The sequence below is a fragment of the Acipenser ruthenus genome, chromosome 44 (assembly GCF_902713425.1).
Source record: "Acipenser ruthenus chromosome 44, fAciRut3.2 maternal haplotype, whole genome shotgun sequence".
Taxonomy (NCBI): Eukaryota; Metazoa; Chordata; class Actinopteri; order Acipenseriformes; family Acipenseridae; genus Acipenser; species Acipenser ruthenus.
In genome coordinates, this window is record NC_081232.1 from 874,450 (window position 1) to 900,000 (window position 25,551).

At 42.1% G+C, this 25,551-nt stretch overlaps 1 protein-coding gene across 2 annotated transcripts in view; it reads left to right on the forward strand.

Moving 5' to 3' along the window:
- The first annotated feature begins 1,024 nt into the window (after positions 1–1,024).
- Positions 1,025–25,551, forward strand: part of LOC117398895 (purine nucleoside phosphorylase-like) — a 25,622-nt gene continuing 1,095 nt past the window's right edge. The window contains exons 1-6 of one of the 2 annotated variants that reach the window (XM_033997995.3): positions 1,025–1,175; positions 23,079–23,248; positions 23,764–23,873; positions 24,111–24,286; positions 24,560–24,750; positions 25,461–25,551. The exon at positions 25,461–25,551 is cut by the window's right edge and continues 1,095 nt beyond it. In XM_033997995.3, the coding sequence (XP_033853886.3) occupies positions 1,078–1,175; positions 23,079–23,248; positions 23,764–23,873; positions 24,111–24,286; positions 24,560–24,750; positions 25,461–25,551 (836 nt within the window). In that variant the 5' untranslated portion in view covers positions 1,025–1,077. Of the gene's footprint in view, positions 1,176–20,693; positions 20,918–23,078; positions 23,249–23,763; positions 23,874–24,110; positions 24,287–24,559; positions 24,751–25,460 lie in introns of those variants that run through there. The other variant, XM_033997996.3, reaches the window with a different exon arrangement.

Below are 25,551 nucleotides of genomic sequence, written 5' to 3' on the forward strand. Positions count from 1 at the left end.
AGCAGGTGGGACACAGGCAGGGCTGCATTGTTTTCATTCAGGTTGCTAAAATCTAGTTTTCAGCATTAGACGTAAAATACCAAAAAAATAGACGACAAAGCAAAACAAGCAAAGTGTATTTGGGCAGAGGATCGTGTCGAGACATTCCCCAAAGAAACTGTACACGCACATGGAGGTAATTGTTTTGCACATCTTGTAAAGTATCTTAAAGGAAATACGATCGATCGCTATAGCTTCAGAATCCCACATTAAACAAAAGGCTGCTACAGAGGCTGCTGAACAGAACGGAAAACAAACAACAGCTTTCAGAAAACAAACTGGAAAGCCAGCGCAGACAAAAAAGTATACCTGTGTCGGTTGTATCCAAGTTAAATCAGCACTACAGGTCCGATCAAGCACAGCTACCTCGCTTCAAACAGCCTGCTGTCTACTTTTTAAACGCAGTTAGAATTGTAGACCCGAATAGGCGCGTTTTCTTTGTTTTGACTATGTACTGATAAAATCAACTTCCAATCAATTCAGTGGATGCAGACGTGCAGTCTCAATGTATGTTCAAATTCACACCAGACAGAGAATGTCGGCAGCAACTGCTGGGAGATGCTGCATGCTTGCCTTTTAACAAATGCCAGCACTCTGTTTTAGTAAGGAAGCAAGTAGCACTATTTTAGGCTTTTATAGCGCTCTGAAATATTACGTGTATTTCATGTTTAAACAGGTCCGTGAAATGCTCGTGAAATCCTAATTATAATCCTAATCCTAATGATTTGACCATGGTCATATGATTGAATCCATTTTCCCCCACTGCGTTCGGTACTTCCACTGTCTTGTTTGCTTTTTAGTGACAGACTCGTCAACAACACCAGCCATCATGACACTTCACCAGTAAAACCGGACGCACAGGCGCACCAGCAAGAAAAACACATGAGGCATCCCGCATCATGTGACTGTGCAGGTTAACGTGATCGGATAGCCGCATAGATGCAATGCAAACGACTCCCTCAAACAACACGCCCTAAACCAGCAGAGTATGCTGTTGCACCGCGAGTCAGTACAGCAGCCGCATAGACGAAATTATGAATGTCACAATTTACGACTGGGTTTTCAACGTTTACTGTAAAACGTTTTGCGGGAGAAAACATAAGGGAGACCACATCAAAACAAGGGCAACAACTCAGGTAAGACAGCCATTAAACGTATTTATCTAAATGCTAGAAGTCTCAGTAACAAAATGTTAGATCTTGAAGCTTACTGCACTAACAAGTAACTACGATGTGATAGGTGTTACAGAAACTTGGTTGTCTGAGAGTGATGGAGACGAATATAATATTAGTGGGACAGGCAGGACAGAAGAGGCGGAGGGGTAGCGCTATACATAAGAAATAGTCTTGAAGCCCAGGTGTTAAATCTGGACAAAACAACGCCGAATCAATATGGGTCAGAATAATGGACAAAAATTCAAAGGGCATAATAATAGGAGCATGCTATAGACCGCCAAATTCAGACGCTGAGCAAAATAATCTGTTATACAAGGACATTCGAAATGCGTGTAGAAAAGGAGAAGCCATACTAATGGGGGATTTCAACTTCCCCCGTATAAAATGGGAGAACCCGATGGGGAGCACGACGGACGAAATTGAAATGGTGGAAATGACAAATGACTGCTTCCTAACGCAATTTGTCAAGGCACCGACTAGAGGGGAGGCGTGCCTTGATTTAGTATTTTCAAATAATGAAGACAGAATAACTAAAACAGAGGTCAGAGAGCCATTGCCAAACTCAGACCACAAAATGGTCTCATTTGAAGTGATTTTTAAACCCAAAGCAAAAGCCCAAACCCAAAAGCAAACTATGAAGGTATGAAACAGAGACTAACAGAAGTAGATTGGAGTAAAATAGAGAAAACATCCACAGAAAAAGGATGGCTGTTTTTTAAAAATGTAGTACTAGAGGCACAAAACAATTACATCCCAAAAGTAGACAAATCTAAATCTAAAACAAAATGGCCAAAATGGTTTAATAGATCAATTAAAAAAAAATATTCAGCTGCACTTTACAGAGCGTTTAATAGGGACCAAAAACAAAGTACACAGAAAGAGTACTTGGAACTGCAAACACAAGTCAAAAAGGAAGTTAGAAAGGCCAAGAGAGAGATAGAAATCAATATTGCTAAGGGAGCTAAAACCAATTCCAAAATGTTTTTACAATACTATAACAGCAAGAGAACATTCAAAGAGGAGGTTAAATGTCTAAGAGACACAAACGGCAAAATCATAGATGAAGAAAAAAAAATAGCAAATATATTAAATGATTACTTTTCACAGGTTTTTACAAAGGAGGACACTGACAACATGCCCCACATGTCGACCTGTTCCTATCCAGTTTTAAATAACTTTAACATAACAGAGGCAGAAGTGTTAAAGGGACTAGGAGCTCTTAAAATAAACAAATCCCCTGAGCCGGATGAGATCCTCCCAATAGTACTGAAAGAAATGAAAGAAGTTATTTACAAACCGCTAACCAAGATCATGCAACAGTCTCTTGACACAGGGGTTGTACCGACAGACTGGAAAATTGCAAACGTAATACCGATCCACAAAAAGGGAGACAAAACTGAACCAGGTAACTACAGACCAATAAGCCTGACTTCTGTTATATGTAAACTTATGGAAACTATAATAAGATCTGAAATGGAAAATTACCTATATGGTAACAGTATCCTGGGAGACAGTCAGCATGGTTTTAGGAAAGGGAGATCGTGTCTAACTAACCTGCATGACTTTTTTGAGGATGCAACATCGAAAATGGATAATTGCAAAGCATACGACATGGTTTATTTAGATTTCCAGAAAGCTTTTGACAAAGTCCCGCATAAAAGATTAATTCTCAAACTGAACGCAGCAGGGATTCAAGGAAATGCATGCACATGGATTAGGGAGTGGTTAACATGTAGAAAATAGAAAGTATTGATTAGAGGAGAAACCTCAAAATGGAGTGAGGTAACCAGTGGTGTACCACAGGGATCAGTATTAGGTCCTCTGCTATTCCTAATCTACATTAATGATTTAGATTCTGGTATAGTAAGCAAACTTGTTAAATTTGCAGACGACACAAAAATAGGAGGAGTGGCAAACACTGTTGCAGCAGCAAAGGTTATTCAAAATGATCTAGACAGCATTCAGAACTGGGCAGACACCTGGCAAATGACATTTAATAGAGAAAAGTGTAAAGTATTGCATGCAGGCAATAAAAATGTGCATTATAAGTATCATATGGGAGATACTGAAATTGAAGAAGGAATCTATGAAAAAGACCTAGGAGTTTATGTTGACTCAGAAATGTCTTCATCTAGACAATGTGGGGAAGCTATAAAAAAGGCCAACAAGATGCTCGGATATATTGTGAGAAGTGTTGAATTTAAATCAAGGGAAGTAAAGTTAAAACTTTACAATGCATTAGTAAGACCTCATCTAGAATATTTTGTTCAGTTCTGGTCACCTCGTTACAAAAAGGATATTGCTGCTTGTGACAAAGATGGCTGCAGGGAGGAACTCAGACCAGAGAGAGAAACACACAGACAGAGACGGTGGTGATGCTGAGCTGAGTGCAATGGCTGCACTCAGCGTTTATTAACAAAATAAAAAGGTTTAACAAACAGAACACAAAACAGGACACGGCACTACACGCCAAAATAACCAGACAGACAAAACGAACTACACAGACAAACACGGTGAGCTTCTTTTACTATTATTTTACTTTATACTACCCTCCGTCTCCTAACCCGTTCTCCACTCACCGAACACCAAACCCCCAGTGAGTGAAAACATGCAGCTTTTATGCAGTTGTACCGAGATTCGATTGCTAGTCAATCATTCAATTGGAATCTCGGTACAACTGCACGTGAATTAATTAAAGTGCAATTCCCCGTGCTCACATATTACTTTTTACTTGCACGTGATGTGATGTGCCATCCCCGTGCCTAAATACAAATATACAATTTACACACACGTGAAACACAGACCGCTTATATCCCGTGTACCAATGCCTATACACCCACATTTACACACAACACGTAACATATAACATACACAGGGGGGGCACTTTGCCACATATACCCCCCCTTGTGCAACGCACACATGGCCTCAATGGCCACCTCCCCCCTCAGTCCCAAAGTCCCGGAAGAGGGGGAAGCAAGTTGTTTCTGGGGGTGGCCATGGTGGAATGTCTGGCACCCCCCAATTCTTCGTGGCTGGCAGCTCCCTCTTCCGGGGCTTCAGCCACACTATCTGCTGCCGCGAAAGTGCAGCTGGGGGAGCTGGTCTCCTGACCTCCCCCTCTTTCTTTATGGCCGGCAGCTCCCCTTCATGGAGCTCCGGCCACAGTGTAGCGACCCGAGGCAAAGCAGAGGCCCCGGCGACCCCAGGCGAAGCAGGACCCTCGATGACCTCAGGCGACGGCAGCAGCAGCGGACCCTCGGGAGGTGGAGGCAGAGGCAGCTCCTGCTCCTCTCCCTCGGGTGGTGGTGGAGGCAGAGGCAGCTCCTGCTCCTCTCCCTCGGGTGGTGGTGGAGGCAGAGGCAGCTCCTGCTCCTCTCCCTCGGGTGGTGGTGGAGGCAGAGGCAGCTCCTGCTCCTCTCCCTCGGGTGGTGGTGGAGGCAGAGGCAGCTCCTGCTCCTCTCCCTCGGGTGGTGGAGGCAGAGGCAGCTCCTGCTCCTCTCCCTCGGGTGGTGGTGGAGGCAGAGGCAGCTCCTGCTCCTCTCCCTCGGGTGGTGGTGGAGGCAGAGGCAGCTCCTGCTCCTCTCCCTCGGGTGGTGGTGGAGGCAGAGGCAGCTCCTGCTCCTCTCCCTCGGGTGGTGGAGGCAGAGGCAGCTCCTGCTCCTCTCCCTCGGGTGGTGGAGGCAGAGGCAGCTCCTGCTCCTCTCCCTCGGGTGGTGGTGGAGGCAGAGGCAGCTCCTGCTCCTCTCCCTCGGGTGGTGGTGGAGGCAGAGGCAGCTCCTGCTCCTCTCCCTCGGGTGGTGGTGGAGGCAGAGGCAGCTCCTGCTCCTCTCCCTCGGGTGGTGGAGGCAGAGGCAGCTCCTGCTCCTCTCCCTCGGGTGGTGGAGGCAGAGGCAGCTCCTGCTCCTCTCCCTCGGGTGGTGGAGGCAGAGGCAGCTCCTGCTCCTCTCCCTCGGGTGGTGGTGGAGGCAGAGGCAGCTCCTGCTCCTCTCCCTCGGGTGGTGGTGGAGGCAGAGGCAGCTCCTGCTCCTCTCCCTCGGGTGGTGGAGGCAGAGGCAGCTCCTGCTCCTCTCCCTCGGGTGGTGGAGGCAGAGGCAGCTCCTGCTCCTCTCCCTCGGGTGGTGGTGGAGGCAGAGGCAGCTCCTGCTCCTCTCCCTCGGGTGGTGGTGGAGGCAGAGGCAGCTCCTGCTCCTCTCCCTCGGGTGGTGGTGGAGGCAGAGGCAGCTCCTGCTCCTCTCCCTCGGGTGGTGGTGGAGGCAGAGGCAGCTCCTGCTCCTCTCCCTCGGGTGGTGGAGGCAGAGGCAGCTCCTGCTCCTCTCCCTCGGGTGGTGGAGGCAGAGGCAGCTCCTGCTCCTCTCCCTCGGGTGGTGGTGGAGGCAGAGGCAGCTCCTGCTCCTCTCCCTCGGGTGGTGGTGGAGGCAGAGGCAGCTCCTGCTCCTCTCCCTCGGGTGGTGGTGGAGGCAGAGGCAGCTCCTGCTCCTCTCCCTCGGGTGGTGGAGGCAGAGGCAGCTCCTGCTCCTCTCCCTCGGGAGGTGGTGGAGGCAGAGGCAGCTCCTGCTCCTCTCCCTCGGGTGGTGGTGGAGGCGCTGCCGGCTCCTCCGACAGCGGGGGTAGGGCTGGTGGCGCTGCCGGCTCCTCCGACAGCGGGGGTAGAGCTGGTGGCGGGCGTCTCCGCTGGGCTCCCTTCAGCAGCAAAAACAGCGGCTGCTGTGGAGCCTGAGCTTCACGCCCTCGTCCCTCCCAAAAAAAAATAGGGGTTTGGGCCTTCAGCTCCTCCCCTCCGGACACAGGACGCACCGACTCCTCCCTCTCGGGCCGTGGACGCACCGACTCCTCCCTCTCGGGCCGTGGACGCACCGACTCCTCCCTCTCGGGCCGTGGACGCACCGACTCCTCCCTCTCGGGCCGTGGACGCACCGACTCCTCCCTCTTGGGACGTGGACGCACCGACTCCTCCCACTCGGGCGCAGGACGTTCGGGCTCCTCCCACTCGGGCGCAGGACGTTCGGGCTCCTCCCACTCGGGCGCAGGACGTTCGGGCTCCTCCCACTCGGGCGCAGGACGTTCGGGCTCCTCCCACTCGGGCGCAGGACGTTCGGGCTCCTCCCACTCAGGCGCAGGACGTTCGGGCTCCTCCCACTCAGGCGCAGGACGTTCGGGCTCCTCCCACTCAGGCGCAGGACGTTCGGGCTCCTCCCACTCAGGCGCAGGACGTTCGGGCTCCTCCTCCCCTGGCTCCTGCTCTGGGCAGTCCTCGTCCTCATGCCCATAAGCAATGCACATGGTGCACCACCTTGGCTCCCTCTGCTTCCTCCTCATTTTTCCCCTTCTCTGCCTCCTTCTGCTCACCTTCCTCCTTTGGGCTGGTTCCTCCTCCTCTTCCTGGAAGGGGCAGACAGCCACCGTGTGCCCATACACCCCGCAGGCAAGGCACCAACCTTGGTCCTCCAACCTGCCGAGGAGATCCTCCAGCTCACTGCAGCCGTCTCTCCAGTTCCAGCCTTCCATTTTTTTTTTTTTATTTATTTATTTTTTTTTATTTACTTTTCCACAAAAAAAACTGCGGTTCCCGCTCTGGCCTGAGCCCTGGAGGCGCTGTTGTCCCGGTTCTGACACCACGTGTGACAAAGATGGCTGCAGGGAGGAACTCAGACCAGAGAGAGAAACACACAGACAGAGACGGTGGTGATGCTGAGCTGAGTGCAATGGCTGCACTCAGCGTTTATTAACAAAATAAAAAGGTTTAACAAACAGAACACAAAACAGGACACGGCACTACACGCCAAAATAACCAGACAGACAAAACGAACTACACAGACAAACACGGTGAGCTTCTTTTACTATTATTTTACTTTATACTACCCTCCGTCTCCTAACCCGTTCTCCACTCACCGAACACCAAACCCCCAGTGAGTGAAAACATGCAGCTTTTATGCAGTTGTACCGAGATTCGATTGCTAGTCAATCATTCAATTGGAATCTCGGTACAACTGCACGTGAATTAATTAAAGTGCAATTCCCCGTGCTCACATATTACTTTTTACTTGCACGTGATGTGATGTGCCATCCCCGTGCCTAAATACAAATATACAATTTACACACACGTGAAACACAGACCGCTTATATCCCGTGTACCAATGCCTATACACCCACATTTACACACAACACGTAACATATAACATACACAGGGGGGGGCACTTTGCCACACTGCTCTAGAAAGAGTGCAAAGAAGAGCAACCAGAATTATCCTGGGTTTAAAAGGCATGTCGTATGCAGACAGGCTAAAATAATTGAATCTATTCAGTCTTGAACAAAGAAGACTACGTGGTGATCTGATTCAAACATTCAAAAACCTAAAAGGTATAGACAATGTCGACCCAGGGGACTTCTTTGACCTGAAAAAAGAAACAAGGACCAGGGGTCACAAATGGAGATTAGATAAAGGGGCATTCAGAACAGAAAATAGGAGGCACTTTTTTACACTGAGAATTGTGAGGGTCTGGAACCAACTCCCCAGTAATGTTGTTGAAGCCGACACCCTGGGATCCTTCAAGAAGCTGCTTGATGAGATTCTGGGATCAATAAGCTACTAACAACCAAACGAGCAAGATGGGCTGAATGGCCTCCTCTCATTTGTAAACTTTCTTATGTTCTTAAAATCGGGACAAATGGCGTCCCGACAGTACCTGTCTGGTCACCCTAATTAGGAAACGAATGAATGTATCGAGAGTGAAACATCGGGACATTTTTTTTTTTCTTCAGTTCATTGAAGCTGTAGTTAAAATAAATATATCTGGTGCCACTTCCAAGAAAAAATAAAAATAAAACTAGCCATGGTCCAGAATCTTAACCGTAAGATGACTTATTAAACACATAATCAGAACTATTAATCCATAAGTTTCTTTCTTTTATTTTTGTATAATACATGACCTTGCTGTCAACTTGCTGAGCACATTGTTACAGTTTTGTATTAAAAAAAAACGTGAATACAAAATAGCAAAACTAGGAAGATGGATGAATTGTACTTTTCCTGACACACTACGGAAGCTAACCCGCTTCAATGGAACCACGTACCAGAGGATATTTTTAATTAACTTGTCTATTGCCACCTTTTCAAATCCTGTGCAGGCACAATTCTGCTAAGTCTAAGATCATTTTCCTACTTTGTATCCATTTTTAATATGCGTGTAATAAAACACAGTGAAAACATGGTAAAGCATAGGTAAGCATTGTAGTGCACTTTTATCACGACAGGAAAACTTCAAATAGCAAATATGTTCCCAGCAGCTTAAACAGCCTAAACAAACTGGTGTGCCAACCAAGGCTGGTTTATTATGAAGCAGCGTGCGCAGGCTAACCTATGGAAGAATGTAGGAAATATTCACCCAGAAATCATATTGTATACAATTTGAAAACGTGCTGTCTGCTACCCGGCTTTTCTTTCAGGAAAACACACTGCAGTTCAGTTCTGTGAAGGAAACATTATTTTGTGTGGTGCTGTACTTACAGGTGATGTACAGTAGGGGGCATCAACAAACCACTAAAACAAGAGAGGTGCTTCAAATAACAAAACAGTTTATTTTCTGAACAAATAACACACTGTAGAAAAAAAATAAAAATCTTTGAGAGAGTTTGAACTAGTGTGAACAAATAAAGTGATAAGGAACCAGTAAACAACATCAGCTTTTCATCTATAGTGTTAACTTGGCGATATCTGCATATTCCCTGCTGTAACCCTAACCCTAACACTATAACCCTAATCCTAACCCTAACCTTAAACCCTAACCCTAACACTAAAACCTTAATCCTAACCCTAACCCTTTTCTGATACAATTCTGTAGTCTCTGTAAGTCGCCTTGGATAAAGACGTCTGCTAAATAAACAAATAATTCTTACATATATCATGCAAAAAGATATACACATTAAGAACATTGTAACTATGCATAATAGCCTTGTAATGGTGTGTAATTAGAGACACTGTCACCACTGAAATGTCTTCATCTGTGCAGTGAAATCATTGGCTTTGTTTCAGGCACCACAAATTAAAAAGCTACATTTGCAACAAGCAAACCCGATATTTGCCTGTGGAACTGTCCACAGGGGAATGTTTTCACATGAACACCAAGCAGCCCTTCAAAGCTGTCAACAGAATTTGTTTACAATTGTCATAATTTTACTTGAGAGCTCAAGCATGCACGAAGGTCTGAACAGGCGAAGAAACCGAAAACCATTCAAATGACAAAACAGTCGAGAGAGAGAGGCAGCATGTTATTTACACGTCGAGATTAGTCATTGATATCCTTTATTATTAAGGTGGGATAATGAGGTGCTTGTTTTTAAACAAAATGCAATTCACGCAGCTTAACCTGTGCCTAAAATTCAAACTAAATTGTTCCAGAAACAAATCGCTGACACTTTACATTGTGTCTAATTACTGTACAGTAATCTGTCGTGTATCCGCCCATCAAATATCCATCCTAACCGGTTATCCACCATGATCAAGCTCTTCAGCAACGTCACCCACCTGTACAGCCCACAGAAAGTGAAAGCAAGTTGTGCGTACAATTGAATTATTTTTTTCTTTGTCAACCTATGCATTTTGCTGCAGTATTATCAATACAGATAACATTTATGAAGGCCATAAACTTGTAATAAATTCAGTACTGTTTCTGGGAAGTGTATTACACAGATAAAAGATAAACTTAATGATATGCAATGTGCGAAATATATTCATAATATAACTCCCAGAGCTTGTAGACATGATCTGACCCTTTTTGCTTGTATTGTATTCAGTTTGTTATCAGTATATCAGTGCTGTTGTTGCCGGACGGAGACTGATATGAACACTAAATAAAAGAAGTAGGTTTCATTAGTTTATTATTTTATTGTTTTACCCCAGGACATGTGTATATAAATGATTGTATACTGGTGTTTTTTTATTTTTATTCTTTTTAAATTTTTTTAATGGAGCGAGGTAACCAGTGGTGTACCACAGGGATCAGTATTAGGTCCTCTGCTATTCCTAATCTACATTAATGATTTAGATTCTGGTATAGTAAGCAAACTTGTTAAATTTGCAGACGACACAAAAATAGGAGGAGTGGCAAACACTGTTGCAGCAGCAAAGGTCATTCAAAATGATCCAGACAGCATTCAGAACTGGGCAGACGTGTGGCAAATGACATTTAATAGAGAATAGTGTAAAGTATTGCATGCAGGCAATAAAAATGTGCATTATAAGTATCATATGGGAGATACTGAAATTGAAGAAGGAATCTATGAAAAAGACCTAGGAGTTTATGTTGACTCAGAAATGTCTTCATCTAGACAATGTGGGGAAGCTATAAAAAAGGCCAACAAGATGCTCAGATATATTGTGAGAAGTGCTGAATTTAAATCAAGGGAAGTAATGTTAAAACTTTACAATGCATTAGTAAGACCTCACCTAGAATATTGTGTTCAGTTCTGGTCACCTCGTTACAAAAAGGATATTGCTGCTCTAGAAAGAGTGCAAAGAAGAGCAACCAGAATTATCTCGGGTTTAAAAGGCATGTTGTATGCAGACAGGCTAAAAGGCTAAATTGAATCTATTCAGTCTGGAACAAAGAAGACTACGCGGCGATCTGATTCAAACATTCAAAATCCTAAAAGGAATATACAATGTCGATCCAGGGGACTTCTTTGACCTGAAAAAAGAAACAAGGACCAGGGGTCACAAATGGAGATTAGTTAAAGGGGCATTCAGAACAGAAAATAGGAGGCACTTTTTTACACAGAGAATTGTGAGGGTCTGGAACCAACTCCCCAGTAATGTTGTTGAAGCTGACACCCTGGGATCCTTCAAGAAGCTGCTTGATGAGATTCTGGGATCAATAAGCTACTAACAACCAAACAAGCAAGATGGGCCGAATGGGGCCTCCTCTCGTTTGTAAACTTTCTTATGTTCTTATGTTCTTAATTGCCATCTGATGGGTGTTTTCCTATTGTCAAACAGAGGTACATTTACCTTTCATTTACATTCTTTTTTTGCAAACTTAAACTGGAAACAGACAATCAGTTTCTCTAAAAAGAAAAAAAAACAATTCACGACGAACAAGACAAAAAGTCCACCACAAAGTTGCACAAGTAAAAAAAGTGTACAAGACCCAATGTATTGCATATGATAAATATTATATTTTCTTTATGGTGGAAAATATGATAAATTACATTAAAAACGATGTAAAAGACCGACAGCAGCAGAACGTACCAGATTTGAATGGGCGCTTCCCTGCTTTCTTAGCGAAAGTTATTTAGGCATGCAAGAGAACGCGCAGTGGGTTGCTTAACGCGTATCTGAAAACAACAGTAAAGCAGAACTAGAAGCATGCAATCTTCAACCGTATGCCAGATAGGCACTTCTAGAAGTGAATGCTGGTCATGAAGCCAAAACTACTGGATCAACAAATGTATTCAGACAAAGGTGAGGCAGATTTAAAAGCAAGTACTGACAATGGAACTGTTTAGTTTTAAACCAAGAACAGTTTTATTTTCAAGCCAAATGAGGCTGCATGACTGATCAAGCTGCATGACTGCATTCTGTTTAAAAACAAGCACAACGTTAACCAAGGAAATATGTGTTTTTGCTACAGTTAAAAATTCAACGGTAATTTAAATGTCCCCTTTTATTCCATTTCTAGTACTGTAATGTTTACATTTTTTTTGCATGATATAAACCTAATCGTATCTGTTTTCTGATACTATTATTATTATTATTATTATTATTATTATTATTATTATTATTATTATTATTATTATTATTTATTTGTTTCTTAGCCGACGCCCTTATCCAGGGCGACTTACAATTGTTACAAGATATCACATTATTTTTACATACAATTATCCATTTATACAGCTGGGTTTTTACTGGAGCAATCTAGGTAAAGTACCTTGCTCAAGGGTACAGAAGCAGTGTCCCCCACCTGGGATTGAACCCACGACCCTCCGGTCAAGAGTCAGGAGCCCTAACCACTACTCCACACTGCTGCCCCAACTATGCACAATAACATAATTATGTGTATGTGGGCATGTAATTACTATGCACCTCCTGTGTAACTACACGGCCATTACAGACAAAACAAACAATAAAAAAAACACTTCTAACATGACCCAGTTAAGTTGAAGCTGTTATTTACATTGATGTGCTGTTGTGGTTTATATGGGGTATTATCACATATTTCCTCTCCAGTAGTAAATAGGTTACACAATGTTCCCATAAGCTGGCAGTCACTGATAACTGCTGTTACAACTTGTTTTTTTCATGTGGGAACCTTCTGCCTGCCCTTTTGTTTCAGTCAATAAAATTGTTGTTTTAATAGTGATGCTTTGCACTGTCCTCATGCACCATTGACCTAGTGTCTATAAAAATGGCCTCCTCTCGTTTGGTAAACTTTCTTATGTTCTTAAATAAAATATCTAAATTATATTCATATCGTTGACTGTTTGTTCCAGGGAATTGGATTGTACGGTTTTATTGCGTCAGTTCAAAAACAGTGAAAGTAAATCTGGAAGGGAGTTCAGGACCCACCTCAATGACGAACAACTATCAAGTAGAATTCTCCTGTTATCCGTTAATCATTTCAGTTATAATACTGAAAGCTTTTCTCCTGCATTGTTTCACGCCTGCCCATTATCTTTACAGCCTAAAGGAAATGGCAGCTTTGGAGAAATTCCAGAGATGAGTGACTCAGCTAAAACTAGAAGGGTTACCTTTCTACAATTCTAATTCTTGGTTCCAAGACCTTTTCTTTAACCACTGGACCACACAGCCTCCTAGTAAATACGTGTGCACTTACACATCATTACAATGTCATTATGCATGGGTACTGTTACTGTACTAACGTGTATATATTTTCGCATGATATATGTAAGTACACAATTGTATCAGAATTGGGTTAGTGTTAGTACTGGATGTGGTTGTGGATGTTAATATTGAGTCAATTATAAACTGATTGAAGATTATTTTCTACACAGAAACTAAACGAATTACAAAAGTATTTTTGCACAGTTATTTTGATGTTTTGCCATGCTTTTCCCATGGTTATACCATGCCTTTACCATTGTTTTTACCATGCTTTACCAGACCTCTCTGTGCTTTACAATGCTTCCCTATGCTTTACCAGACCTCTCTGTGCTTTACAATGCTTCCCTATGCTTTACCATACATCTCTGTGCTTTACAATGCTTCCCTATGCTTCACCACATCTCTCTGTGCATTGCAATGCGTCCCTATGCTTTACCAGACCTCTCTGTGCTTTACAATGCTTCCCTATGCTTTACCACACCTCTCTGTGCTTTACAATGCTTCCCTATGCTTTACCATACATCTCTGTGCTTTACAATGCTTCCCTATGCTTTACCAGACCTCTCTGTGCTTTACAATGCTTCCCTATGCTTTACCAGACCTCTCTGTGCTTTACAATGCTTCCCTATGCTTTACCAGACCTCCCTGTGCTTTACAATGCTTCCCTATGCTTTACCAGACCTCTCTGTGCTTTACAATGCTTCCCTATGCTTTACCAGACCTCTCTGTGCTTTACAATGCTTCCCTATGCTTTACCAGACCTCTCTGTGCTTTACAATGCTTCCCTATGCTTTACCAGACCTCTCTGTGCTTCACAATGCTTCCCTATGCTTTACCAGACCTCTCTTTGCTTTACAATGCTCCCCTATGCTTTACCAGAGCTCTCTGTGCTTTACAATGCTTCCCTATGCTTTACCACACCTCTCTGTGCTTTACAATGCTTCCCTATGCTTTACCAGAGCTCTCTGTGCTTTACAATGCTTCCCTATGCTTTACCAGACCTCTCTGTGCTTTACAATGCTTCCCTATGCTTTACCAGACCTCACTGTGCTTTACAATGCTTCCCTATGCTTTACCACACCTCTCTGTGCTTTACAATGCTTCCCTATGCTTTACCAGACCTCTCTGTGCTTCACAATTCTTTTACTATTCTTTATTACACTTTGCTGTACAGTTACAATGGTAAACTTGAAGGGTTTTCATGACAACACAGTAGAAACGAGGGTCATTGTCCTATTAAATTGACCTGGCTCGCTAAATACTTTTATTTTTGTGCTTTGTCATTCATTATCATTCACTTTGTTCTTTTGCATAACACCGCAAGTACAGAGTGTCTCATAAAGTACAAAACCTTATCTTTTACTGTGCTAGCTTAGAAAACACACATGCCAAAAAAAATGATGTTTTCAAAGTTCATACCGGAGGTAACAGGTTAAACTTTAACTTTCACGTTAGACAGACAGTCCTTTTTCTAAGCAGGGGGTGGTGAAGTGTAACTATAGTCCAGTTTAACAGGAGCTGTGAGATCCGAAGCAGGGGTTTTAACAATAACTTGAACTTGACATTACAAACTCGCAGACAAACCACCATGACTCAATTCACCACCGTTCAGAAGTTATAACTTCGCAGATTAACCGTGTTAGTTTTTGCCAAGGTATTGGATCACAGAGTTTTTCAGCTATTGCACACCAAGTGACCCGCATTTTGAGGGGCAGACCCACAATGACATTTAAAACAATGACAGTCCTTGTCAAGTTGCGAATTCTAACATTTTTAAATTAATCAGTGTGGTTGTTTTTCTTTTTTCTTTTAACCCTTTCCTGATGCAATTGTGTACTTACATGTGTGACCCACAAAGTGAGGGTAATTTATACATTAGGTCATATTTACTTAATCTGATGAAAAAAAAATCTTGTGATTTCAAAACAAATGACTAACTTGCTTAGTCATTGGTCACTCAACAACAAATTACAGCATGGGTGTGTACAATGGTGATACAAGGTTGGTAGATTTCGCAAGGGCTGGTAGTTACAGGGCACTAATAATTTTAAACCCCACTGCAATGCTAACTAGTCAGAGATATATCTCAGATTGGGCTTGGCTCGTATGATTCACTGTTCCCCTTCTGCAGTGCTGCACAAGATGTACCTGATTTTGTATCTCAGATACCACAGACTTAGTAATACTTCAGTGATAATCAGAGCATCTTCCAAAAATGCTATGAAAACAAATTAATCAAAGGCTTCCATCTTTTTTTGAAGCAAATTCCCATAGCAAAACTCTCATAGTAACTCACAGGCAAGCAATGTAAAGCCCAGAAAGGTATGGTAAAGAATATTAAAAAAAAAAGAACATGGTCAATGTAAATGCATGGCATGACCATGGGAAAATTGCAAAATGTGCAAATGTATTGTGGTAAACTAATGTAAGGTATTCATCACATAACATAGACCTTTATTTTTTTTGGTTGTGAAGCATTCCCATTCTAGAAATGACGGGAAACAGTGGAAGTCTGCAGTTTTACATTGCTTTTGAACAAAAATGATAACGGACCAATCAGAGCTGACTGTCACACCAAGGGTGGGGTATTTTATAAGTCACGTGATTGCAGTCTCGCGGGAGTCGGTTAGTAGTTGAAAAGCTATACAGTGGAATTTTCTTTTTTTGAGCCCATCGCTATGTTTCCACTGTGTTACCTTTCAGTGACAGGCTCATATCATCACTGAAGCGGCTGGCTTTACCATTTCACCACAGTACCATTACCCATGTGGTGCCATCATTTCAAGATTTCAGTTATCTATAACAAGAGTAAATGACAAATAAGACGCAAGCCACAGTGTCCGTTGTGTATGAGAATACAGCGATTCGTTTCCAGTAATAAGTTGCCAGTTAGCAGACCTGTATGATTCAATATGAAAGTTATCTAGAACCATTACTGGACTAAGACTATGATTACCTAACAATAAACGCTGTCAGTTTCTTGTTGTGAGTTATAATAATGATCCAGACACAGGACAATGTCAAGATGTACCCAGTTTATCAATCCGTTGTTCCTGTGTTGTCTGGCTGGTTGAGTAGATAAGCGTATTCCCACAACTGCAGCTGCAGCTGGGCTCCAGTGTTTTTTGTTTATCCTGTGTTGATCCCTACAGTCTTGTGTTCCGATTCACATATTTATAGCACATGGAATAAGCCAAATGCAGAAAGCCTGATGTAATTATCTTGTCAGCTTGGCTGAACCAAATCTAGAGGTAGAGATGTTGAGATGATTGTCAGATGATCTCAGCCAAATCCAATTAAGTTTTGTGATCTTCCGATAACTGTCACATGATCATGTCCAAACAATTGAAATATCGATTTACTTTGTTACCGTTATTATTTAATATACAATTATACATGGTTTGTAGAATGTGGAACACATAATTTTAATGTATAAATGCTTTGAATGATTCAAACTTGTGATTAACTGTAGTAAACACACTATTAGGCATTTATTAAATGGTTTTGAGTTACTACAGCTAAAATGCCCCATAAATGTGTGAATTAAATGACATATAAATATATTAATGTGTTTCTTTGTTTGCAATTGTAGAGTATATGTTTTAAAAACACATCTCCCTTACTATTTGAGTGTGCTCGCAGTCATTTGCGGCGTTTCTGCTGCTTTCACAATGAGTGAGTTATTTTTTTCCCCTTTTTGTCTGTCTGTTGAGCTGGCCATGATCTGCATTTGAACTTGCTAGTATTCCACGTGCTGTGACTGAACCACCTTGCTTATTCCATTCAGACCATGTAACTTTTCAGCTCTGCTAGTCCCACCATACCCTATTTCTTGATTCCAAAGAAACTATTAAAGCTTTTTAATCTTTTTTTTTTGCAACTGCTCTTAACAAGTATATCAGTTGCCTGCATCCCTTGTCACTATCAAATTAAGACATTGATGTCGCAACATATATCAACAGAACAGAACAGTATAGAATACAAATTTATTATTTATTTCTTAGCAGACGCCCTTATCCAGGGCGACTTACAATTGTTACAAGATATCACATTATTTTTACATACAATTACACATTTATACAGTTGGGTTTTTACTGGAGCAATCTAGGTAAAGTACCTTGCTCAAGGGTACAGCAGCAGTGTCCCCCACCTGGGATTGAACCCACAACCTTCCGGTCAAGAGTCTAGAGCCCTAACCACTACTCCACACTGCTGCCTCATTTGCAATTTATATACTTATAATAGTCTGTTCTCCAGATATATTAAGAAATGTACGGGGGACATAATGATGGACAGATGTACAGACAGAGACAGCTCCTTATATCCAGATAATAATAATGATAATAATAATAATAATAATTTATTTCTTAGCAGACGCCCTTATCCAGGGCGACTTACAAGATATCACATTATTTTTACATACAATTACCCATTTATACAGTTGGGTTTTTTACTGGAGCAATCTAGGTAAAGTACCTTGCCCAAGGGTACAGCAGCAGTGTCCCCACCGGGGATTGAACCCATGACCCTCCGGTCAAGAGTCCAGAGCCCTAACCACTACTCCACACTGCTGCCCTAGCAACCTACATGCTATGTAATAGTAATATCAACTTTCATGAGAATCAGACCAAGTTTGTTTGTTTGTAGTCTTTTATGAACACAACCTCTTAAAATCTGGTGGATCAATTGCATTGATGTGTCTAACTAATGGTGGATTAAGCAGGTTTAGTCCACTTGATAGGACTAGCTAGTACACCTTCAAATCCCGATTGCAGCAGACCACATCAGATTCGTGATGATCCTGTTAGTGGATTCATTTAGCACTGTGAAGCATAAGACTCATTTAGCACGCTTGCTCCTAAGCTGCTTATATTGTTTGGCAGAGACAGCCGCATTTTTCATCTGCAATGACTGATACATTTGAAAACTTTATTCAGTACATTTCTTTATGTCCGTCGCGTTATTATTATTATTATTAGTTTATTTAGCAGACGTCTTTATCCAAGACGGCTTACAGAGGCTAGGGTGTGTGAACTATGCATCAGCTGCAGAGTCACTTACAACTACGTCTCACCCGAAAAACGGAGCACAAGGAGGTTAAGTGACTTGCTCAGGGTCACACAATGAGTTAGTGGCTGAGGTGGGATTTGAACCGGGGACCTCCTAGTTACAAGCCATTTTCTTTAACCACTGGACCACACAGCCTCCTCGGGCAGTCCGATCTGTGAGAAGGTGGTCTAGCACATTATAGGGGAAAGTTACCTAAAACGCGAAACAGGTAAAACGGAATGCCAATGTTTTCACCCCTGCAAACTGCAACCACCTGCCGGCAGTTTGAGTGCAAATGATACAGCCACCCCACGTGACCATTCCCTCGAGGCGGCCTGCTTGTGAAACACGGTGTGTGCAAACGAGGCGAGTTTGTTTGATTTTTGCAGGGTCTGCTATAAAAAGATAGCTCTGCCAAAGTTGTGTTTAGAAATAGTGAGGGAATATGCTAAAACTTTTTTTAGGGATTACAAACAGGTTAATAAATAGCGCTAGGGTGGTGTTTGGATTTAGGGTTACACAGTGAGTAATGGTACATTACCGCGCAATTACACTTGTCTGTGCCTGAAGTATAGCCAGTTTAAATGCAATCTGACAGTTTGAAATGTGCACAACAACGTGACATCTGTTTGTACTGAAATATGAGCGGTTTGATAAAAATGTGTCTTTCTTCATGTAGTCATGTAATCAAAGTAACTACAAAATGATATCACAAAAGTCTACCGGAAGCCATAATAGTCACATTTTTCAATTTGTCAGTTTTTTGTGAAGTATATGGAAAACTACAACGCGGTATGTAATTTAATATTTTAACGTAACATTTGATTTAATGAAGCACACTTTGTTAAGGGTGATCATGCCCACCGAGAGGGCGGGGAGGACGGGGACATTTCCCTGGGGCCCAACGCCTCGAAGGGGGCCCTGATAAAGGGGGAACCTTTTTTTTTAAAAAAAATAGATAAAATATTTTAAAACACAAGACCCTTTGCGTTCCCACCACCACATTAAAAAGAAAGACTCCCGTCCTGCACACCGAGCCGATGTGCTTCTGTGGTGTAATGATTGTGTGTCCAGGCGCTGTCAAACACTTCCTTTCACACAATGATTTGAACTTTCGCATTTCATATTTTACTACACCAAAAAGATGAAAAAAAGGCATAGCAATTTTATGTAATTTTTAAAACACTTTTAAAAACTTTAAAAGAGCCCTAAAGTTGCACAATATATACCACAGTTTGAATTATTCTATTATTAAGATCTATAATTTGCTCAAAACAACGTGGTGCAGCAGTTTGTCAGAAAAATTGTATCGTGTAAAATAAATAAAGCACTTTCTTCAGCTGGTGGTAAACACAATTAGAGAATGATCCGTTATATTGCTTAAAATACAAATATATTTATCAATACAGGCTATTAGTTAAGAGCAGAGATGAGTGGTTGATTTTTGGAACGGGATAAATAAAATAGTGTATAGCAACACCATTAAAATGTAGTTTATGCTAAAAACGTTTGTTATTTGATGTTAAGTAAGCTTCCGATTAATGACTATTACACGTGGAGTTTGTACAAAAAATATATTTATTCACTTACCTAAAAAAAAAAAAAAAAAGTTTGAATACTGTAAATAAAATTGAGATATTTGAACTTCTAGGCGTCGTTGACAGTTTCCTTCAAACCCATATTCAGAATCGGTTGAAATGAATTGTTCCAACCAGTTAAACGAGTTACCAGCATCATGTGCTTGGTAGGCTACGCTGCAATCGTAATTAAGTTAGAACAGATTTGTAGGATTTTCTATAGTCCGCATTTTAGTCCACTTGATGGTACGCTGCAATTGACCCGGCACATTTTTCAAGTTAGCATTTTAAAGTAGGCGAATGCTCAAAATAATAATAGAGATTTTGAAGCGCACAGAGGCTGTAGATATCAGCGGGACTTGGGAATTCATGTATGTACACAACGAGGGATGACATGCATTTTTATTTGCGGCAAAGCATTAAAGGGCCTGCCTAAATAATTATTGGTATGATTTTAACTGAGGTCCGTGCCTAGGATGCCTTGTAATACATAGTACCGTATGCAAGTAGCATTAAAAACCCGATTACTAGGCTGTAAGACACGTTTATAAACATCTTCGCTCCCACGTTTTGAATTTCCACTCTTATTTATGTGTATTTGCGTATTTATTTCACAGGGACGACATGTCAAGCGATGTATTGCACCCCGATTTAGATATATATATATATATATATATATATATATATATATATATATATATATATCTCAAAACGTAATAAATTATATATGTTTGATATTGGTGGAATGTCACTGTTTACTCTAGAATTTCTAAGCTTTGTTTATACAGAGAGTAAATATATTTAACTAGCCCTTATAACGAGAAGCTTGCATAGAAAACGAATGCGTAATCCCGTGCGCCTATTTACGTGATTGTAGTGTCGGTTTTGTTCAATACAACTCCCTCAGCTTCGCAGTGAATCTGGACGCGTAAGTGTTTGAAGACATGTTGGAGGTGTGCGTATGGCAACGTCAGAGGACAACGCCCCGCTTGAGCACAAATACTAGAACAAGGCTGACTAAACACGGAAGCCTTTGTATAAAACCGGCTGGATCCATCGCGCCACTGTGACATTAGGGGCAAACACCTGCAAGACATTTGCAACATTAGAAGCTATTCTGTTATAAAGTAACAAGACTCTGTATTGTGAAAGAATAATAATAATACTAATATCAATAATAACAAACTCACGGATTTACCACTCTCAAATCTCCTAAAGATGTTTCCTGAACAAAAACAAGGGTAAGGATTATTATTATTATTATTATTATTATTATTATTATTATTATTATTATCATTATTGCCCACTGTAAAATTGGATGTTTAAGATTGTACCACTTACTAAATACTTGTTTAATATATTTTACAACAAAAAACACTGAAAAGTATAGACATATACAAATATGTAATAACTTCTGCAAAATTCGGTAGTGCCTTCACCACAAAAATGGATTTAAAAAAAAAGAGGTTGATACCAGTGTAACAAACTCATTGACCCATAGAAATGTGGTTTAACTTCCCCCTTCTGTAATGCGTTTGGCCTGTAATTTCCTGGTCCTGGCGAGTCATTCTTTATGCTTTTGAAACTGGTGAGACTCTCATTACTGTCTTTCTCATACCAGCCAGTGGAACATGACGCAGTTTGCCTTTTGCAGCTGTTGTTAAGAGGAGGGAACACAAAACCCCTTTGTGGCTTGGACCTTGGTTTCAGGAGACTAGGTTTCAGGCCACTGCACGGCACACTGGGGGGAGACTTCGGGTTTGATACAGCGACCTCAGACTAGGTCTCCCGTCCTCCTGGAACCAGGTTTCAAGCCGCTGTTCTAAGAAAAAGAGGCTTTGTGTTCCCTCAGCTTAAGTGACTAGAGATTTAAGTCAGGAAGTGGTTACCTTCACCCGGTAGGCTGGTCTATGCAAAAAAAAAAAAAAAAAAAAAAAAGTGCTTCCTACCTTCAGCTCTAAAGCTACTTATTCTCTGCTTCCATGTATGACCTCTTGTTCTCTCCTTGCTAACATGATATTCAATTGCTAGTTGCATCGGTTTTTGGTTATAAAGAAGAGATCCTAAGAAAAGCAGATTTTGTATTTTACCGGACCTTGAGTGACCTGTAAACTTGGACAGATGTATACTTGAGCCCTCGTGCAGTTTAATATGCGATTTCCAAGTGGATAAAATTGAACCAGTCTGGTGTCTTAACCCCCCCACAGTTTGAGAAGCACTGACCTATTTCGTCAGCTCTGTGAGAGTTAGGGCAGCAGTGTGGAGTAGTGGTTAGGGCTCCGGACTCTTGACCGGAGGGTCGTGGGTTCAATCCCAGGCGGGGGACACCGCTGCTGTACCTTTGAGCAAGGTACTTTACCTAGATTGCTCCAGTAAAAATCCAACTGTATAAATGCGTAATTGTATGTAAATATAATGTGATATCTTGTAACAATTATAAGTCGCCCTGGATAAGGTCGTCTGCTAAGAAATAAATGATGATATCCAAACCTGAATTGATAGTCCCCCTAGTGGCCACCATGGGAATAAAATATTCATTTCCCTGCATTGCTCTTCTGAATTGATATTCATAATCTGATAATTGGTTTTTTTTCCAACAATGGATCAATTGTATGCAGTGAGCTCAGAGTTTGGGTTCATTGTCTTCAGTGAAACGCAATCGAACCATGTAATGCTTAGCTCATTTTAAAGCCTTCTTTATTGTGCTTTGGTGAATGCTGCCTTGTGGCAGGATGTGAACAGATCACATTTTTTATTTAATAAAGTCTTGGCAGCTGTGGGTAGTTGGTTTGGCTGTAGGGCTCACAAAGACAGTATCTGTTTGTTTTTCCTGTAACTGTAATTTGATATATAACCCTGCATCTTAAATGATATAAAGACAGTCGGTTTCATACTGCACCCAATTGCACTCTATTAGTTATTTAAGAAGCGTGTTAAATGACTTGAGGCTGGCCATCAATTATCCCCCACAGAATGTGCGTTTCTCTGTAACATCTTAGCTGTGTGTTTTCAATTATAAATCCTTCCTTGCACACGCTTTCCTAACATTTTTTAACTTCAAGCCAATTAAACGTTTAACTGAATACGTTAAACAGAGACGGATAGTTCTGCAACTGCACGGAGATTACTTCGTCCTGGATTTATTACATTTAGAGAACATAAGACTAGTTTTAAAGACCCCAGTCCACCTGTGGCTGTGGCAGTAGAATACATACCAAATAGAACAGGCACGTTGCCCAAGATTTACTGTAAACCTGTCTGTGCGACAGGGATTTAGAGCAAAGTGTCTGCAAAGACTTTTTTATGACCCCTGCATTAGGTCTGTCAAAGTACACAGCAATATCGGCTGTACGTTTCCTAGATTAACGACTTCATGAGGGTGTGTTAATCTCTGTCTTGCAGGTACACCTATGAGGAGTACAAGGTGACTGCTGATTGGCTGCGAGCGAATACAGAGCACCGCCCCCTGATTGCTATTATCTGCGGATCTGGGCTCGGTGGATTGGCTGAAATCTTGAAGGATCAGAAGGTGTTCAGTTACTCCGACATTCCCAACTTCCCACAGAGCACAGGTACCGGAATGGATGGTTCGCACGGCTTGATGTAAAATCACTGGGGGTAAAATAATTAGGCACGCTAAATAATATAAATAAAAGATTGTGCTCAGGGTTATAATTGTCAACTATACTGTATGCATGGGATGACATCTGTTAGTAAGAATCAAATATTCATTCAAATAAGTATGACAAGTTCCCTTTTGTGAAGACAGTGAGGCTTGGAATAACTAGTCAAAGTGAATACTGACAAGCTTCAGGGCAAAAATGGGTGCTGTGTGTGTAAAAGAACTCAATTATACTTGGATAAGGTCAGTTTTATTGTCCTATTCTCAGGCAATAAAGCATTATTTTCTTGATAGCAGCCAGAACACAGCACCCTTTGCACAACTGCGCTCAGAATCCTAGTTTTGCACTGCTTTCAAATCTATTCATCAACTCTTTAGAATAAGAAAGCAGCACAAGGTCTTGCCTGTTGCAGTTATCAGTGTGCTTTGATATCCCAGAGAATGAGCTATGTGTGTTACTTCTAGTTGCAGTGCAAGGCCACGCTGGGCGACTTGTTTTCGGAACCCTAAATGGAAAATCATGTGTCTGCATGCAGGGCAGATTCCATCTGTATGAGGGCTTTCCCATCTGGCAGGTAAGCGTGTTCGTCTGTCACGTTTGTACATCTCAGTAGCGTGTGTCTGTGTGATTTCCTGTTTTGAATTCCTGCTTTTGATCATGTTAGTCATTTCATCTCTGTTCTCATTACTATTTCCAGCTACAGCAAAAACCAAAGACAAAACCTTTAAGAGATTCACTATTAGGTCTTAACTGTAACTAAACCTCATGTTGCATTCACTCCAGTTCTGATCCGGTCTTTGTTTCGTTCCAGGTCACGTTCCCGATCCGCGTTTTCCAGCTGCTTGGCGTGCAGACAGCCATCGTGACGAACGCAGCGGGAGGCCTCAACGAGGACTACAATGTGGGAGACATGATGCTGATCAAGGACCATCTCAACTTGCCAGGCTTCGCTGGGAACAGCCCTCTGGTGGGACCCAATGACGAGAGGTGCGGGACAAATCCAAAGATTTAACAAGCCGGTCACAAACCAACGAGCTGAAAACAAGTAAAAAGGTCTAATTAAGCGAGTTATTGGAATGAAAACCAAAAGACACATGGGGTCCCCAGGACCAGGGATGGAACCCCCTGCTCTTCACTCTATCATATTTGTGTTGTGTAGTTTTCTATTGCTGTTTTAACTGAAAGGAACTGTTCCTCCGAGGCTCTGTCTCTTTGCCTGCAGTGTCCAGAATGATTTGACAGGGCTTGTTTTATTGACAGGTTCGGGCCGCGCTTTCCCTGCATGTCTGATGCCTACGACCGTGACCTAAGAAAGCTGGCCCAGACTGTAGCCAGGGAACTGGGCTTCTCTGACTTCCTGAAGGAGGGTGTGTACAGCGTGGTGGGTGGACCTTCCTTCGAAACGATCGCTGAGTGCCATATGCTCAAGAGACTGGGGGCCGACGCTGTTGGTGAGTGCTAAAAAACAAAAATTATTTGGTAATTCTTGCCTGGTTTGTACTTCTGATTTGTTACAGACCTGGGTTCAATTAAAATTGTAATTGTGTAATTTGTAATTAATTGCAGTGTAATTGTAATTGCCGTACAATTGATCAATTACACACCTTTTCAAGCTGAGTGATTCACGGGTCCATGTTGTGTTTCTCACTGTGAGAACATTCTTCACATTCTATAGTATTCTGCTCATGTGTAATTCTAATTTTTTTTCCCTTTGGGTGATTTCACTCATTCTTGGTAGTGCAATGTTCTCTTTCTCCAATACTGTAGTAGTAGTATTATAATTTTTCTACAAATATACCTGGGCTTGCTGTGAGCTTGTCTGGAGAATGTTTTCACAAAGCATGTCCCAATATGTCCTAGAACCGTGCACCTTTTTATAGCACATTTTCAAAACTCAATATTGAAGCACTCTGGAACAGTAAAGAAGATTTAAGAGAAATTTAAAATTACTCTTTTTAAATACCAGCCAGTAACACCCTCTGGCACGTCGCTCATTGCTTTGCTACTCAATCAGTTTGTCGCTATCGTCTGTGACTAATTCTATACAATCCCGGTTTGCTAGGGTCTCTAGATCATGTTGCGCTTGCTTGTGAAACGGTATCCCTCAGCAGCAGTGTCAGATGTATTGTCCCTGTCACTAACTGTGCTTTCTCCTCTGCAGGCATGAGCACAGTGCATGAGGTGATCATTGCTCGCCACTGTGGCATGCGTGTCATTGGGCTGTCTCTCATTACCAACAAGGCAGTGATGGA